Below are 19,314 nucleotides of genomic sequence, written 5' to 3' on the forward strand. Positions count from 1 at the left end.
TTGTATGAACAAGAAGCAAATTTTCAATCCTTGCAGAAGTTATGGTGATAGATCACTCTTTGAGTTATTCTCAAATTTTACACACCTTTAATTTCTTTTTATCTGAGCCGACTTGATTATCTCTCAAAGTGATTGAAATAAAAGTCTTGAACATGGCGACTTTAATTCTTATGTTTTAAGATGTTTTGATAATTTACGAGGACCGATGTTCGATTAGTTCCATTATATAACGCTGTTCCCTCGTGATTTTTCTTCTTTCTTCGAGTTCAATATGTATTGGATCAATCGCTTTCTCGCGTGTATGAGTATTTTTTATATATAAAAGAACAGATTATCAAATTTATAAATTACAATTTAAACCCATCTATCCAATAATTCATACAACACTTTATTGTAAACATACTAGTACCGTCCACCCAAGTCAATATACACATAAAAAATCAATCTATAAAAATAGTTAATATTATTTTATAAAAATAATGGCCTCGTCATAAAAATTACTAAATTCATGTAACCAAATTAATCACCACTTTTAAATCATTCAAATGAAGTGAACTTTAAAACATATGTTTGGTATGCTTGTTTTTTCCTTTTGCAATACAAAAATTCATTGCATAGTATAGATGGTCCCATCGGTTCATAAAAACGGTAATTTAAGGTATTTTTACACAAAAGACTATATATACATATATAAAAGTGAGGATCAGAATAAGTTTTTTAATTTAATTTAAACATAGTTTTCAAATTAAATCTAATTTAATTAACATTTTTATTTAATTAAATACTAAATTAATTAATTGAAAATATAAATAAATATACTAATAGAACAGTATTCATCTGTTTGACCTTAGATTCTGATTATTTGGTCTCCATTTCAACTTTAAGAATATGAAATAGGAAAGGAATATTTTTAAATTTGAATTTGAAATTCCACATAAAATATACTCTTATTAAATCACTAGTCGATAATGACAACATTAGTACTACAATTAAAATATAATTATGAAATTTTTATTATCATAACATAATATTTTTTAAAAATAACTTATATTATCTTCTAAACTCTTGAGTACATTATTAATAGAATTATTATTTTTTAACATACATATTAATTTGGATAAAATTAATTTGAATAGACCAAAGAAATTCAAATTAGTAAATCAAATTTCGGTGAGAAAATTTATATGTATGAGTTTACATCTTAATGTTTTGATCCAGATTCAGATTCACACATCTAGAAACAATATATTTATAAATATTAAATATTATGATAAAAAGTTAATAATAAAAAATTATGTAAAAGATAATATTATTAGTTTCAGATAAGAATATGTAAGTTTTTTAAAGGTAAAATTAATAGAAAGCAAAAAGTTAGTCATAGATTATAGATTATAGATAGAGTGGATATGAAATTTCTTAAAATAAAATAACTTAGATGCAAAGAACCGTTATAAATAGTTAAATAAGTTGGTTTTGAAGAAGACATAAATCAACATACACTAGGGCGAGTTGGGGGGTGCATTAAGCAACAATGGCAGCAACATCCATTTCTCGCATTTCACTTCTTCAACCAAACCCATCTCTTTTTCTAAACCCCAATCAATCTCCTCAGCCTCTCATAAACCACACACAACTTCCCTCAAGTACTCTTTTTTTGTTTTCTTTATAATTATGAATTATGTTTTTTTATCTGTTAATTGTTTTTGAGGTAAAGTTTGATTTTTTTTTTGGCAGATTTGCGTTTTGAGGCGAAGAGGGCAAAATGGGCTGTGCTGAAAGCGTCTTCATCAGGTGTATTGGAAGTCAATTCGAAGCAAAGTGTTTCAGTTGAAAAATCCAATGATCCGATTGTTGTTATTGATAACTATGATAGCTTTACATATAATCTTTGCCAGGTTTGTGTTTTTCTGTTGAAACTGAAAGTTAAGCTTGATGATTGATGAATCTGTCGTTTGTGTCAGTTTTTGTGTGAAAATTTGCAATGTAGTTACTGTTGTGTCATGGCATGGTTGTAAAAACCCTAAAAAAAACTTCATGTTATAGCCACAATTGCAATAATAAATTGTGGAATTGGCAGGAAATTGAGATTTCTATTTTCAGGCAATTGTGCTTTTTGCATGTTACCTTTCAAAAGAATCAAGTTAAGCTTTAGCTGTGACTTTTTTTCTTCTATTGGTCACCCTAATATGGTGAATGGGAAAAAGTAGTTTAACCAAGTTTCCTTGATCTAATGTAAAAGAGTCTCGAATTTTTGTAATATGTACCAGAAGATTCATATGTTTGAGATTCTTTGCGGGTTTTTTTTCTTTCGAGAAAAGGGCAATTAAGAGGTTTTGGATGTAATCTTTTATTGTATTTGTACTTGACGTGCTTCTTTGTTTAACAAAATTGGTTATTCTAATATTGTTTCATTTACTTTTGAAGTATATGGGCGAGTTAGGAGTTCACTTTGAGGTCTACCGAAATGACGAGTTAACGGTGGAGGAGTTGAAAAGGTAAATCGTTTTGCTGTTTATGCATGTCTAATATTTTCTTATTGATGAAGCTGTTTTTGGTATGATACATATTCTTTAAAGTTTCTGATGCAATAAGCGATTGTGTTTTATTTATTTTGAATAGAAAAAATCCAAGAGGAGTGCTGATTTCACCCGGGCCAGGTAGAGATTGCCCTCTTCAGAATTTCTATTATTTTTAATTTTTAGACGAATAAAATAAGGAAAAAGCTTAGATATGATCAATGAACTAAAGACATCAAGACTTCTAATGTGCGTTGTTTCTTCCTTATAGGAGCACCTCAAGATTCAGGCATATCATTGCAAACAGTTTTGGAACTTGGACCAATTGTACCTGTGTTTGGTGTATGCATGGGATTGCAGTGCATGGGAGAGGCTTTTGGCGGTGAGTCATACAAATTCCTTGTATTCTCAGTGAAAACTTCCAACGATCAGGCTCATAATTCAATGTAAAATTTTCTTGACGTGTGTATTTGTGTGTAGTTTTCAATTGGATAAATACTAGTTCTTTTGTCTCGTGCAGGGAAAATTGTTCGTTCTCCTTATGGTGTAATGCATGGAAAAAGTTCTCTGGTTTATTATGACGAGAAAGGAGAAGATGGATCACTTGCTGGACTACCAAAGTAGGTTTTAAATTTTATTACTTTTGGGAAGCTTTATCTGTTGTTGCCTTTTCTCTCATACACTATGATATAGTTTAGGACTGGTTTATGGTTTTAAACTGCGATTGGGCTCGCAGTTGCAGTTATGTCGTGAACCTTTATGTTGAGGTAAATTGCATTCAATTTGGACATAATTGCGACTGTGATATCGTTGCGGAAATCTCAATAACCATTATATTGCGACTGCAATTGCAATTGTGTACCGCAATTTTGAACTATAATTGGTTAAGTACTCAGCAGCTACTTACCGTTCGCTTATAAATGCTTTTGAACTCTTTGGCTTCATTAACTTCAATATCATTTTCAGTCCTTTCTTGGCTGCAAGATATCACAGCCTTGTAATTGAAAAGGAGAGCTTTCCTCATGATGAACTTGAGGTAACTGCGTGGACTGAAGATGGTCTCATAATGGCTGTTCGCCACAAGAAATATCGGCATATGCAGGTAACAACTTATTCTTCCTCTTGTCCAGTCTGTCATCGCAGGGTCCATGAATTTAATCTGTAACTTTCACGTAGCACCGACACTTCAGATCAAATGCATGTCTAGTGTCTGATGTGTGTCAGTGTCATGTCAGACACTTTCGTGACTCTGATACCGACGCTTGTTATAGAACGGGTTTAATCTCCTGTTTTGTCAAATTGAATCACATACATTAAAAGCAATTTATTCTACCATTAATAAGCAATTATTATGGACTTCTGCAACCTTTGTATCCTGTCATCTATCCCTCACACTGTTTTGTTTCTATACTTAATAGCCATATTTTCAAAACCAGATTGAAGATTGAATCTGTTGATTTTAAGTTCATCCTTTTCTCTTTGAACTTGTAATTTATCTCCCTTTTTCACTCATTAATTTTACATTTCTTTGCAACTATAGGGTGTTCAGTTTCATCCAGAGAGCATTATAACCCCTGAGGGCAAGACGATCGTCCGCAACTTTGTGAAGCTTATAGAGAAAAAGGGGGCTACTAGTTCTTGAGCTAATACTTCCATCAATGCTGAATTTAGTTTGAAGTTCTGTAAACCAGAATAGAATTAATAACAAAAAAATGAATAAATCATAGATAACTTATTTGTCAAGTAGTTTACAATTCTGAAGCATGGCTGGGAAAAGAAACTTGGTCAACATAGGATTTCCCTGAAATTTTTAGGAATGGTTAAGTTGAAATTTAAAACAAGTGTATCTTTCCTCACATGTTTAGGATAATCTTTTACTAGTGCATTCAAGCATATCATAGGAATGTCAGAAACCATTTATATTTTCAGTACTTTCTATGAAACACTTTATTTTAGTCCATTTTTATATAAAATATAAGTGCAAAAATGCACTTTCTATAAAACAGTTTATTTTAGTCCATTTCTATAAAATATTTTCAGCACTTTCTATACATTATTTTGTGAATATATACTTCCATCATACTCATAGGAATGGGTATGTGATCTGAATTGTGAGAAATTGTTTGGCTCAATATCCTTATTTTGATAGTTTAGACTTCCATCTAATTTGTAGAAATGGTTAGAAGTTGTAATTCATAAGTTTTGATTGATAGCTAGTATTTGACTAGGTTGAAGCAGCTAGTCGATGTTGTTGTAGTCAACTGTATTCGGCAAAGTCAAATACAACATATAGTAGTATCGAAATGTAATAATTTTGTATTTTACATTTTGTTCGTTTTAGATTTGGGTCGATTTGTATAGTTTGGGTCTGGACCTTAGTTGACTATATAAAGGGTCATGTATGATGGAAACAGAACTATACTCGATCCTAATTTTTCATAATTCAATTTTTCAGTATTCTTTCTTTTCTCTCTTATTCTTCTCTGTCTTTCGTCTTTCTTAAAAATTTTGTTCAAACAAATTGATATCAGGAAGTCTGTTTGTGATTCAGAGAGAATCTGTAATGGCAAACGGAACAACAACATCAACACAATTTTTAGCGAGTCTACCGGTTTTCAAAGGGGAGAACTATGAACAGTGGGTTGCGCAGATGAAGATCATCCGTAGATTTTAAGATGTGTATGAAATGGTAAATGATGGAGTACCGAGATTGAAAGCGAATGTAGATGATGCTCAACAAGCTGCGCACAAGAAACGAAGAAAGAAAGATGGAAAAGATATGTTCTTAATTCACCAATGTATGGATTCTAATGTGTTTGAGAAGATTATTGAAGAAAAAACGGCAAAAGGAGTGTGGGACAAGTTGAAAAGCTTGTCAACGAAAATGAAAAACTGAAAAAGGGTGAAGTTGTAGACGTTGAAAAAGCAATTCATGATGACTCAGATGAAGGAAGATGAATCAATTCCAGAATATCTTTCACATGTGGTGCTACTAACGAATAAGATGAAGTTGTATGGTGAATCAATCAACGATTTGTAGAAGTTGAGAAAATGTTAGATCTCTGACTGCAAAATTTAATTAAATTGTAGTGTCAATTGAAGAGTCCAAGAACCTAGCTGAGATGAAGTTAGAAGAACTTCAAGCTTTATTCGAGACTCATGCGATGAGGTTGAAGCAGAGGAACTCAGAAAGGGAGAAGTTGGTTGAACATGCACTATAGATAAGATTTATCAAGAAATCTGGAAAAGAGAAGGGTAAGAATCTTGCATATGATGAGAAGTCAAGCAAGAACTCAAAGAATCACTCTGATTCGATCAAGAAAGGCATGAGCAACAAGTATTATGGGAAGCAAGTTGACATGAAGGAGGTGCAATATTACAACTGTTAAGGGTTTGGTCACTATGCTCGAGACTGTCGAAGAAAGAAGGAAGCACATGCAAAATATAATGATGAAGTGCAATATAATGAAGAAGTGTAATATAATGATAAAGTGCAGTATGCACATGTTAAAGATAGTGATTCTGGCGATGTGTTACTCATGGCCAACACTCAGTTGAACACTGAGCAAATCAACATGTCGTACCTAGATTCGGGATGCAGTAACCACACGACTGGAAATAAAACCTGATTTACCAAGCTAGATGAATCAATCGAGAAAGTGATAAAGTTTGCAGATGGCAGTCACATTACATCAGATGGAAAATGATATATTTTAGTTGTCAGGAAGGATGGTCGAAAAGCCAGCATCACTGATGTGTTGTATGTATAGTCGATGATAAGTAACTTGATAAGTGTATGTCAATTACTTGAGAAAGGGTACAACATGAAGATAGAAAAGAATCATATGAAGGTGTATCCTAGTGATGACATGCTGAGTCTGAAGGCACCCTTGACAAACTACAAGACCTTCAAAGTAGAGATCAATCCAGTTGATCACAAGTGTCTTGCTTCGACTGCAGAAGAAGACAAGAACTGATCGTGGCATCATAGGTATGAACATCTAAACTTCATAATTTTAGGTATGCTCAACCAGAAGAAGATGGTGTATGAGGAATGTTGCAAAGCAAAGCAGGCTAGGAAAGAATTCAAGCATGACTTGTCAATGAGGTCTAAGAAAAAGCTAGAGTTAGTTCAATTTGATGTGTGTGGACCATTTGAAGTGATGTTGAATGGAGGTAACTAGTACTTCCTAACCTTTATAGATGAGTTCACTAGGGATATGTGAATTTATCTTATTGAAAGGAAGAGTGAGGTATTCACACAGTTCAAGAAATTCAAATTGCATGTCGAAAAGCAAAGTGGATGCAAGTTAAAGAAATTGAGAACTGATGGTGGTGGTGAATACACTTCTCGAGAATTTGCTAGATTTTGCAATGAGGAAGGCATAGAGCATGAAGCCATTGCACCCTATACACCTTAGCATAATGGCATAACTGAGAGGAAGAATCGAAGTATACTAAACATGATTAGGAGCATGTTGAAAGCTACAGATATGCCAAAAAGATTTTAGGCTGAAGTAGCTTCGACAATAATATACATTCTAAATAGATGTCCAACCAAGAAGATGGTCGAGAAGACTCCTTATGAAGCTTGGACAGGTGGGAAGTTGAATGTTAGTCATCTTAGAGTTTTTAGATCAATGTGCTTCAGGCATGTACCTGAACAATTGAGGAAGAAACTAGATGATAGAAGTCAGACAATGATGCTCATATGTTATCATTGACTGATGCATACAAGTTGTATTCAATAAATGATGATAAACTAGTGATCATTCGAGATGTTCTAGTGGATGGAAGCAAGGAATGGGATTGGAGTCAAGAGTCAGTTCGGCAGGAGTCGGATACAGTCACAATTGTTTGAAGAAGGCCAACAAACCAAAGTCACAATAAATCGAAATGAAAATCCGCCTAAGAAAAATGTTAGAAGATCGACTAGAGCAACAACTGAGTCGACAAGGCTAGTTGGATATGAGAGATTTACATATCAAGCAGTTGATGTAGATGGTGACTTAATAGAAGTGTAGGAGAATAGCCATCCAAGGCGCAACGGAATTTAAAAATTTCTCCATTTAGTGATCCTTACGAATGGGCATGATCAGTGATAGAATCGTTACCTCTTGTGGCGATTCAAACCTTTGGTGCAGGTCTCTGATAATGATCAAAACCTTTGATACAGATCCACGGGGCGATCACGAACGTTGAACGATGACAACGTCTCTACTCAGTCCACACGAACAGATTCCTTCAATCGCAATGCTAGCTGTTATGAATGAAGGCTTTGAGTGAGAGAAAGAGGGAAACAAAATTCCAAGTCTCTACTTGAATTTCTGTCTGAGTGGATTGGAGTGACAATGCTTCTACCCAAGGGGTTCTATTTATAGAACCACTTGTGTGGGCTTCAAGCTAAAAAGCCCACTTAAGTGTATTTTGGCCCATATCTTATAATATGCCCAAAATCACTTAAGTATTTGGTACCTTACCATATTTCGTCTCCCACTTAAGTGCACCGTAGCTTACGGTGTTCCTTAGTTACTCTATCTCTCATCAATCCGTCCTTTGTGTGTGACCCTATAGGTTTTCGTGGCGTTGGCAATTACATTAAATCACGCATTTAACATAATAAACAGTGAGCGGTATCTAGCAACACATCACTGCTACCCAAGTCACGAAAATGTCATGTGATCTGACAAAACCTCCTGTGATAATAATTATGTGTATAATTACCCCTTTGCCCTTATGTCTATATTGAACACAAGGTATAGACCGTGTCACCCTTGTCCAGTTCAATATTGGGCCCATAGACATTTATCCTGTTACGCAGGATTGGCAAATTCCATCTAGGACACTCATGTCCCTCAGCATGCTTCGTGGAGTACTCATCAACTGTCTTTATGGTCATCCAGTTACGGACAACGTTGGATCAGCAATAAAGCACTCAACTCTACATCTAGGATCCATAGTGGTTTCAGGTCGAAGAGTGGTATACACTATTATCACCATGAGAATAACTTATGACACTTTGCATAACTTTCTATATAGTATTCTCATAGCGGGTCAATCCGGTATGAATATTACTCCTAATATTCATACCTATGTTTAAGACTTGATAATTCTTTATCCATGATTCATGAGATGTGATCATCAGTCTACAAACATAATAGTCTTAATGCTTTAATGTTATCCCACTTCACACTAAAGCTCGACTACGGATACTTTAAGAATAGTGTCCTTATGTTTAATGTGTTCTCATGATTAAGTCACACTTAATACATTAAATGGACTATCTATTCTAGGGACTTTATTAATCAAACATAATAAAGAAAATGCCTTTTATTATTAATAAATAATTCGATACAAGTACCAAAAGTATTGGCCTCTAAGGCTTACACCAACAATCTCCCACTAGAACTAGAGCCAATCAGGCATACCCCGTATGCCCATTGATCTAGTATGGCCATCATGCTTCTGCTGCGCAAGAGGCTTTGTCAGTGGGTCAGCTATATTGTCAAGTGTAGGTACTTTACATATTTTCACATCTCCTCTATCTATTATCTCTCGAATGAGATGATAACGCCTAAGTATGTGTTTGGATCGTTGGTGAGATCTAGGCTCCTTAGCTTGTGCGATAGCACCATTGTTATCACAATAGAGACCAATGGGATCCACAACGCTAGGGACTATACCAAGTTCACTAATGAACTTCCTGATCCAAACAGCTTCCTTTGCTGCACTTGAGGCAGCAATATACTCGGCCTCGGTTGTAGAATCAGCAACTGTATCTTGCTTCGAACTTTTCCAGCTCACAGCGTCACCGTTCAAGCAAAACACATAACCAGATTGTGATCTAAAGTCATCCTTATCTGTCTGGAAGCTAGCATCAGTGTAACCAATTACAGCCAACTCTTCCTAACCTCCATATATCAAGAATGATTCCTTAGTCCTTCTCAAGTACTTAAGGATATTCTTAACAGCTACCCAATGGGCATCACCAGGATCAGATTGGTACCTACTCGTTGCACTTAAAGCATACGAGACATCTGGTCGAGTACATAACATGGCATACATGATAGATCCTATTGCAGATGCATATGGAGTCTTATTCATGCGTTCCCTTTCTTCCTTAGTTGAAGGGGATTGTGTTTTTGACAGACACAGGCCATGTTGCATATGTATGAATCCTTTCTTGGAATCATGCATATTAAAGCGTCTCAGCACTTTGTCTATGTATGTACTCTGACTTAGGCCAAGCAGTTTTTGTGATCTATCTCTATAGATTCTGATTCCTAATATATAGACTGCTTCACCTAGGTCCTTCATAGAAAAGCATTTCCCTAACCAAGTCTTTACTTGTTGCAGGGCAGGGATATCGTTTCCAATGAGTAATATGTCATCTACATATAACACCAGGAACACGATCATGCTCCCACTAACCTTCTTGTAGACACAAGGCTCATCTTCGTTCTTGATGAATCCATATTGTTTTACTGTTTCATCAAAACGAAGATTCCAGCTTCTGGAAGCTTGCTTCAATCCATAGATTGATCTTTGTAGCTTACATATCTTATGGGCTTCTTCTGGCATGTCAAATCCTTCAGGCTGTGTCATGTACACATCCTCAAGAAGATTCCCGTTAAGGAAAGCAGTTTTGACATCCATCTGCCATATTTCATAATCATGATATGCAGCAATAGCAAGTAAAATCCGAACAGATTTAAGCATTGCAACTGGTGAAAAGGTTTCATCATAGTCAACCCCATGAATTTGTTTATATCCTTTTGCAACCAGTCTTGCTTTATAGGTATGTACCTTACCATCCATGTCAGTCTTCTTTTTGAAGACCCACTTGCATCCTATAGGATTAACTCCTACAGGAGGCTCTACCAAGTTCCAAACTTGGTTAGTGTACATGGAATCTATTTCGGATTTCATGGCCTCTAGGCACTTCTCAGACTCGGGACCAGTTATGGCCTCTTGGTAGGTCACAGGCTCATCTTGATCCATGAGTAATACATCACCTTGATCTGTTATGAGATATCCATATCTCTCAGGTAGGTGACGTATCCTGCCTGACCTACGCTGGTCTTGTTCTACTTGAGCAGGTTGCTCTTCCACAACCATTTGTGTTTCCTGCTCTAATTCCTCCATAGGTGTATCGATGCTTTGTGATTCTTGAATTTCTTCAAGCTCTACTTTCCTCCCACTGGTTCCTTTGGAAATAAAATCCTTTTCTAGGAAAACTCCAGTTCGAGCGACAAATACTTTGCCCTCAGAAGGATTTGTAGCGGTGTATTCGTCACTTTATGATTTATTGATTAAATCAAAAGCAAAGCATACAAAGAAACCGAGTCGCCACCGCACTTTTATTTATCCAAAGGATTGGCTAAAAAGCGAACAAAAGCCTAAGAAGTTTTACACATAGAAAACTAATGAAAGATCAGAGAATCTGGGTAAGGGGTAAATTACGCAATGGGAAGGTGTAAGGCACCCATAACGTCCTAGGTACTCCTAGGGAGCCCTTTTCACACTTGTTGTATAAGAAAAAGTTTATTTGTTTATGACATATTGTGCAAACATGATTGGTAAGATGAGAAAAGAATATACAAGTTATTATTTTTGTGTTTGAACGGATGAACCCGTTGCCTACGTACCTTTCCATGAAAAGGTAAAGGATCAAAACGCCGTAGTTCGGCTAAAAGATTTCCAAAATATCAGTGGGTTCATTTTAAAACAAGAGCATTAAGGCTTTTCATTATCAACGGGAGAAAACTCAACCAAGACCAACAAACCACCATGCAAGGATGGCTTCAACATACTAGTGAGGGGTTAACCCTATAATAAGTATGGAAGACTTACAATCAACTCACTAAGGATGTGGTGAGATTTGCATCAACCACTATGAGAATTGAAACCTATGGCTAATGTATGAAAACATATCAACAATGGACAAAGCCACCAAAACAATTGAATGGGTGAAGTTAATTGATTATGAGTATTCACAAAATATGGTCAAAGTATGATTAGAATTCAATTCAAAGAAGTGTTATGAAAATGAAGTTTGAAAAGTCAAGGACTTAAGGTCCAGGTTTCTAATTTGAAAAGACCTGAAAATGTTTGCACACTATGTCAAAGTCTTAAAAGTCAACAAGTGAAAAGGGGTTTTGAAACAAAAAGGATGTGGATGAAGGAGTGTAAAACTTCCTAGAAGTTCACCTCTTGAAATCATATAGAAGATGATTCAAGTGTGTCCTTTGGAATAAGGCAAATGAGCAAGTAAGCAAATAAAAGCAAGGTGATACCGGATGCCAATCAATGGACTTACACCAATGAAATTCTAGTTATCAGACTTTAGATGTCACACGGGTTGTTATGACATCCAATTCTGCACAAACAAGAATTATGCAGAACTTAACAGTAAGTGCAGTAAATAACACAAGTAATTGTTTACCCAGTTCAGCCCAACATGACCTACATCTGGGGGCTACCAAGCCAGGGAGGAAATCCACTATCAGTAGTATTAATTCAAAGCTAAACTCACCCGTTTACAACTTGTCACTTAATCCCTACCCAATGCAATTTCAATCTTACTCTAAGATCAGAGTTCCTACTCACTCCCCCTCAATCACCTCGGTGATTACTACCTTTAATCAATATTAAAGACAACTTTGAAGTCACACTTCAAACAACTCTTGATTGTGCTTAACAACTTTAATCAAGATACACAGCACTCACGCTTAAAAGCTTTGAGCGACACAACACTTACAACTCAATGAACACCCTATGCCACAACAATCATCTACTTGATAATAGCTTGGTTTACAAGATATGTCTAATACAAGACTCACAAAAATACAGCAGTGAAGTATGATGGACACACTAAATCTTCACGCCTCAAAATCCCCAGTTCTGAATGAAGGAACGACTTCCTTTTATATTGCAGTACTTGGGCCTTTGCACTTGTATTCTCCTGAATTTAAGGTCACGCGAGTTCCCCTAAATTCCACATCTAGGTTACTAACAAATAGGCTATTTGTTAGGTTCGTTAAATGTAGCTTGGTTGTTGATTTCCTGGATTTTCTCTCAGCTGTTGAATCCCTGAAGAATGGCCTGAGAAAAAGCTGAAACAGAAAACTGAACAACCTACAATATAGCATATGCTGTCAGGAATGAATGTCACGACATTCAGCTTGACATCAAGGATCATATGCTAAGTCTGTTTTTCCAGAAAACAGACTGTACAATTTTGCTGACCTGTACATGATCAACATGACCATTCTACAGTAACAACTTACATTAATAAATGTCAAAGTATCCAATTTGACATTTACACATTTGGCCTTAAGTTAGTTCTGTTATCCTCTTGAAGAACAAACTAAGAAACATACTGAAGTGTAGCAGAACACCACTCTGTCTATTATTCAGTATATATTGTCCATGATGAAAGTCATAACAATTAGTTTGACATTCATACAGTAGGCCGTATGCCAGGTCTGGTTTTTCCTTGATAACCAGACTGCAAATGAATACTGAGCTCTAACAGAACACCAACTGTTCTATTCCTCAGTATCTGCTGACAGGGATGAATGTCACAACATCTAGTTTGACATTCAATAAATCCTGTATTAGCTAATCCTGCAGTAACTACTCAAGTGTGTCATGACATCAGTCAAGATATCAGAGTACAGTTAGATATTCTAACCTACAATGCAGTCACACATACACACCATGTCATGACATCAGTCAAGACATTAGAATCCAGCTAGTGTTTTACCATATAATGCAGCCAATTAAACACCTACAAACTCCCCCTTTGGCAAATTTTTGGCTAAAACACTTTGATCCCCATAACAGAGTTCATAGCAGCGGAATCACACATCTAGCAGGACATAGACCTAGCTAATACACTCAGAGTGGCAGCACACTCACACATATGGAAGTTAAGTAAAACTTCACATAACAGCACCCATACAGAAGTTAAATAAAAACTTCAACACACATCAGCTGCAGGGGAGGGAAGTTAAATAAAAACTCCACACATAAAACAACATACAAACAGAAGTTAAGCAAAACTTCATCACACATCAGCTGCAGGAGGAAAAGTAGAGTCTGTCATGGATATCTGTTTAAGAAACACGAAACTCTGTTGTCCTGGGGAATCACCTGTTACTCCCCCTTTTTGTCAAAAATGTTGCCAAAGCAACACTTTAATTTACAAGCCAACACCATAAACAGAAAAAATGACAGAATTACAGACAATGATTTATTCCTCAGCCTCATCATCAGCCTCCTCTTCAGACCTGGCCTCCTCCTCATCCTCAGAGCTTTGCCCAGCAGCTTCATCCGTATCCTCAGCAAACGTCTCCAATTGAAAGATCAGCTTTTCCAAGGCATGCTTCCTAGCCTCCAGTTCTTTGCACGTCTCTCTGAGCACTGCAATGACAGCAACTTTACCTGGTTGGTGGCCAGCTTTGGATGCTTCTTCCGTTGTCATGACAATGTCAGGAACATGCTTGCCCTGGAACAGTTTGTAGCTGAAGGCCAGTGGACTCTCTCTTCTTTTCACAAAGTCATTGTCTGTCAGGATGTGTGGGAACTGATTCAGCACAATACCACATATGAGAGACGGAAAGGCTATAGGTCCCTTCACACTGAAACTCCCAGCATGTTTCATGGTCTGATCAAAGATGTAGGTGCCATAGTCCACTTTTGCCTTGGTTCCAATAGCATAGATGAACTTTCCCAACATCACAGACACAGTTGACTTGTGATTTGTGGGTACCCAGTTGGCTGCTCCAACTTTATGTAACATGGCATACTTCACACTGAGTTGGCTGGCCATCAGCTTCCCTTTGAGAGGCCATTTCCGGACTTGGTTTGCTGTGATGACTTGACATATTCTGTTGTCAGTCACTTCAAGCTCTGGTTGCTCTTCATCTGCTCTTCCCAAGTACAGATTGATTACTGAGGGGGAAAAGGTCACACACTTGCCACGCATATAGACCTTTCTAAATTCTCTGGACTTTCCATCAGCACACTCCTCAGACAGATTGACAATGAACTCCTTCACCAAGGTCTCATAGCACTTGGGGAGTTGAGTCACAGTTCTCATCAGCCCTGCCTCTTTAATGAGGTCCACAATCTCCTTGCACTCCAAGGCGTTCTGAGCCAGTTCCCTCTCCAAGGCCAGCCTCTTGTGGTAGACATAGTTCCACCTGTTCACACTAGAGGCAAAGTGGAAGGACACATTGTCTATAGGTACCTCTGGAACACTAGCAGCCAACTTGCTAGAGGTTGGCTTCTTCCTGGACATGGATGTTGTGACATCACAGGGAACATCCGAGTCAGACTCCACCACAACAACCTTGGTCTTCAGTTTCTTGGGCACCTCTTTGCTCCAAGATTTTGCAGGTCCATGCCCTTTTCTTTTGCGTGCACTCTCTGTCACTGTTTGCTTGGGAGAGGTTGTCTCATCAACCTCCTTGGTTGGGGACTTCTGCACCACAGTCTTTTTCTCCCTCCTAGTCCTAGCCCTCTTGGCTATGCTAGGGACAACTGAAGCCAAAAGTTCATTATCAGAGACCTCTTCCAGGTTAACTGTTTCAACTCTAGGGTTGTCATCAACACCTTGAGTGACATTGACCTTCTCACCTCTCACTTTGCCTGAGGGTTTGTCAATCTTTGATCCCTCATGAGCCTCAGGTTGCTCAACATTGTCAGAGACATTCTTTCTTACCACTACAACGTTATCTTGACATGCAACAATATCAGGTATGATAGTGTTCAAGGGAACAGAAACCCCAGGAACATTCCGATTACCAGATAGTATCTGAGTGACAATAGTTGCAATGGAGTTATGCACATACCTCGAGCCTTCCCTTGTTTGTTCATCAAGAGCTATTTCAGATGAGAATCCGGAGACCGTTTCCTTAGGTCTTCTTGCATGGGACGAAGTTGCAGCGTCAGCAACAGGATCCTCCCGGGTAGGGTTGCAAGACTCAGTGCTGAGGGAATCAGACATGGTCGTGTAGGTGGTTGAGTCGGATTTGTGTGACATGATTAACGTCTCGGAGGAGAGTTGAATCGTTTCTTTGGAAGAAGGTTTGCACGAATGAGAGTTGAAGCGACGGAATGTGAAACGCTTGACGCAAGAGTGAGGTCTATTAGTTTTTGACCACTCAGAGCACACTATTTGTTGTTTAATAATTTGACTTACTAAACAGTAGCTAACTAACTTCAGTAGTTGCTATAAATTATCAGACGTACACATTCCCTCTTTGCCCTTACTAATGTCGTACGATGTCATGACATTCTGGGTGACATTGTACTCCGTCTGCGTCTGGTTCCTCCATACCGTGGTTGACCACCTGCTACCAGAAGTTAGGTATTTAGTTTCTGCAGACGACAATAATACACACATCTGTTTATCCTTTATTGTCATATCAATTGTATGATGACCAATAGGTGCCAAAGACTCATGACTTTCAATCAGACATTTTTCACAGTCTGTCCTTTTATCTGAGGACAGATATGGGCCTTCTCTCATAGTTCCCTTGGAAATGTTCTTCTTCATTCCTTTTACATGAAGTTGATCAAGTCTTTCATGTCCCAGCTTCCCTTTCTGATCTCCCTTGGCTAAGGTGCACTTGGGGAAGTAGAGTGAGTCGTTAGATTTCCATAGATAGCAGTTATCTTTGGATCTGGCTCCTCTCATCACTTCCTGATTGCAACCATTCAACACCACACATCCTTCCTTAGTAAATTCCGCCTTACATCCCTGGTCACATAGCTGGCTTATGCTTATGAGGTTTACAATCAGTCCTTTTACTAACAATACATCCCTCAGTTTTGGAGCTTCAGGACAGTCCAGCTTACCAACACCCTTGACTTCTCCTTTAGTTCCATCACCAAATGTCACAAACTTGGTGGTAGGAGGTTGTAGATTCACCACTAGGTTGCTTATCCCAGTCATATGCCTTGAGCAGCCACTATCAAGATACCAGTCTTGTTTGATAGGTGCCCTTGGAGATGTGTGAGCAAGGTTAGCAACACATAGTTGATTCTCAGGAGAGGGGTGAAGCTTAGATGCCTGCTGCTTAGGATTGACCTGAGGTGTCTGCTTAGCCGCCCAAGATTGTTTCTTAATGGGGACATTGTGCTTAGACACCTTCTTCTTAGGCCTACCTTGCGAGGTCTGGTTTGGGTAACCATGCAGCCTATAGCAGAAGGGTTTTATGTGACCGAATCTACCACAGTAATGGCATCTCCATCTCTGAAATTTCTTCTTCTGATGTTTGCTCATTCTGGTTCTCTGATGTTGATACATTGGATGTGACTTCCGCTTGAATTTCTGAACTCCAGCCTTAGACTTTTTGAGTTCAGATGAAGAGTTCTTAGTGAAACCTAAATCAGATATGGTTCCTGACTTCTGTCCCACTTTTAGAGTCTCTTCCAAGGTGTCAGATCCTTTACTCAACATTCTGATGGATTTGGTCATTTGATTCAGCTTGGAGGTCAGCAGGGTTATCTCACCATTTAAACCCTCTATGACTTTCAGCTGCTCCTGTTTCTCAGATTCTAGCTCTTTGATGAGTTTCTTCTGCTTTTCTCCTTGAATACATACTTCTGCACTTTTAACACATAGTTCTTTATATGAGGCAGCAAGTTCATCCAAGTTGAGCTCATCTCCGCTTGAGTCATCCTCTGAACCACAGGCACTGGTCAGAGCTGTGACATGTTTAGCCGATTCTCCTTCAGATTCACTCTCCGTGTCTTCCTCTGACCAGGTGGCAGATAGCCCTTTCCTTTGCATCTTGAGAAAGGTAGGGCATTCAGCCTGAATATGACCATATCCTTCACATCCATGGCACTGGATTCCCTTGCCTTGTTTGAACTTTTCTTCAGAAGTTGATCTTTTCCTTATGTCAGACGGGATGTTCTTGATATTAGGTCTACCCTGTTGGTCAACCTTCTTTATGAACTTGTTGAACTGTCTTCCAAGCAAGGCTATGGCTTCAGAGATGCTTCCATTTCCTCCACTGTTTCCTTCATCTGACTTCTCTTCAGTGTTAGATACAAATGCTATGCTTTTGTTCTTCCTGTCAGCATCCTCACATAAGCCCATTTCAAAGGTTTGGAGGGAACCAATGAGCTCATCTACCTTCATCTTGCAGATATCTTGAGCCTCTTCTATGGCTGTGACCTTCATAGCAAATCTCTTAGGCAAGGACCTGAGAATCTTTCTTACAAGTTTCTCTTCAGCCATTTTCTCACCTAGTCCACCAGAGGTGTTTGCAATTTCAAGAATATTCATGTGAAAGTCATGAATAGTCTCATCCTCTTTCATCCTCAGATTTTCAAACTTGGTGGTCAGCATCTGAAGTTTGGACATCTTCACCTTGAAAGTACCTTCATGAGTTACCTTGAGGGTATCCCAAACTTCCTTAGCTAGTTCATAGTGGTGTACCAGCCTGAAGATGTTCTTACTGATTCCATTGAACAATGCATTCAAGGCCTTGGAATTTCCAAGAGCTAATGCCTCTTGCTCCTTGTCCCACTCTTCTTCAGGAATCTGCACACTGACTCCATCTTCACCTGTCTTCGTTGGATGTTCCCATCCTCTGTTGACAGCTCTCCAGACTTTGCTATCTAGAGACCTTAAGAAGGCTATCATACGAGGCTTCCAGTCATCATAATTAGAGCCATCCAACATGGGTGGTCTATTTGAGTGTCCTATATCCTTGTCCATGGTACTAGAAAGCAACTTCCCTAGATCTCACCCAGAAATACACAGGCAGGGTGCCTGCTCTGATGCCAATTGAAATTCTAGTTATCAGACTTTAGATGTCACACGGGTTGTTATGACATCCAATTCTGCACACACAAGAATTATGCAGAACTTAACAGTAAGTGCAGTAAATAACATAAGTAATTGTTTACCCAGTTCAGTCCAACATGACCTACATCTGGGGGCTACCAAGCCAGGGAGGAAATCCACTATCAGTAGTATTAATTCAAAGCTAAACTCACCCGTTTACAACTTGTCACTTAATCCCTACCCAATGAAATTTCAATCTTACTCTAAGATCAGAGTTCCTACTCACTCCCCCTCAATCACCTCGGTGATTACTACCTTTAATCAATATTAAAGACAACTTTGAAGTCACACTTCAAACAACTCTTGATTGTGCTTAACAGCTTTAATCAAGATACACAACACTCACGCTTAAAAGCTTTGAGCGACACAACACTTACAACTCAATGAACACCCTATGCCACAACAATCATCTACTTGATAATAGCTTGGCTTACAAGATATGTCTAATACAAGACTCACAAAAATACAGCAGTGAAGTATGATGGACACACTAAATCTTCACGCCTCAAAATCCCCAGTTCTGAATGAAGGAACGACTTCCTTTTATATTGCAGTACTTGGGCCTTTGCACTTGTATTCTCCTGAATTTAAGGTCACGCGAGTTTCCCTAAATTCCACATCTAGGTTACTAACAAATAGGCTATTTGTTAGGTTCATTAAATGTAGCTTGGTTGTTGATTTCTTGGATTTTCTCTCAGCTGTTGAATCCCTGAAGAATAGCCTGAGAAAAAGCTGAAACAGAAAACTGAACAACCTACAATATAGCATATGCTGTCAGGAATGAATGTCACGACATTCAGCTTGACATCAAGGATCATATGCTAAGTCTGTTTTTCCAGAAAACAGACTGTACAATTTTGCTGACCTGTACATGATCAACATGACCATTCTACAGTAACAGCTTACATTAATAAATGTCAAAGTATC

General features: G+C 38.0%; 1 protein-coding gene across 1 annotated transcript; it reads left to right on the top strand.

Annotated features, from left to right (window-relative positions):
- Positions 1–1,428: 1,428 nt before the first annotated feature.
- On the top strand, positions 1,429–4,536 carry LOC127096412 (anthranilate synthase beta subunit 2, chloroplastic). The gene is made up of 8 exons (XM_051034982.1): positions 1,429–1,643; positions 1,735–1,895; positions 2,425–2,495; positions 2,620–2,657; positions 2,788–2,898; positions 3,037–3,136; positions 3,483–3,618; positions 4,057–4,536. Exons 1-8 carry the CDS (start codon positions 1,532–1,534, stop codon positions 4,156–4,158), a joined length of 831 nt encoding a protein of 276 aa, XP_050890939.1. The 5' UTR covers positions 1,429–1,531; the 3' UTR covers positions 4,159–4,536.
- The last annotated feature ends 14,778 nt before the right edge of the window (positions 4,537–19,314 follow it).

The sequence above is a fragment of the Lathyrus oleraceus genome, chromosome 6 (genome assembly GCF_024323335.1).
Source record: "Lathyrus oleraceus cultivar Zhongwan6 chromosome 6, CAAS_Psat_ZW6_1.0, whole genome shotgun sequence".
Lineage (NCBI taxonomy): Eukaryota > Viridiplantae > Streptophyta > Magnoliopsida > Fabales > Fabaceae > Lathyrus > Lathyrus oleraceus.

What these genes read in the sequence shown, in the direction of transcription:
- LOC127096412 (XM_051034982.1), top strand. Translation starts at nt 1,532, where the DNA reads ATGGCAGCAACATCCATTTCTCGCATTTCACTTCTTCAACCAAACCCA. An exon ending in CCACACACAACTTCCCTCAA is followed by an intron (nt 1,644 to 1,734) that starts GTACTCTTTTTT and finishes TTTTTTTGGCAG; the next exon opens with ATTTGCGTTTTGAGGCGAAG. An exon ending in AGAAATATCGGCATATGCAG is followed by an intron (nt 3,619 to 4,056) that starts GTAACAACTTAT and finishes TTGCAACTATAG; the next exon opens with GGTGTTCAGTTTCATCCAGA.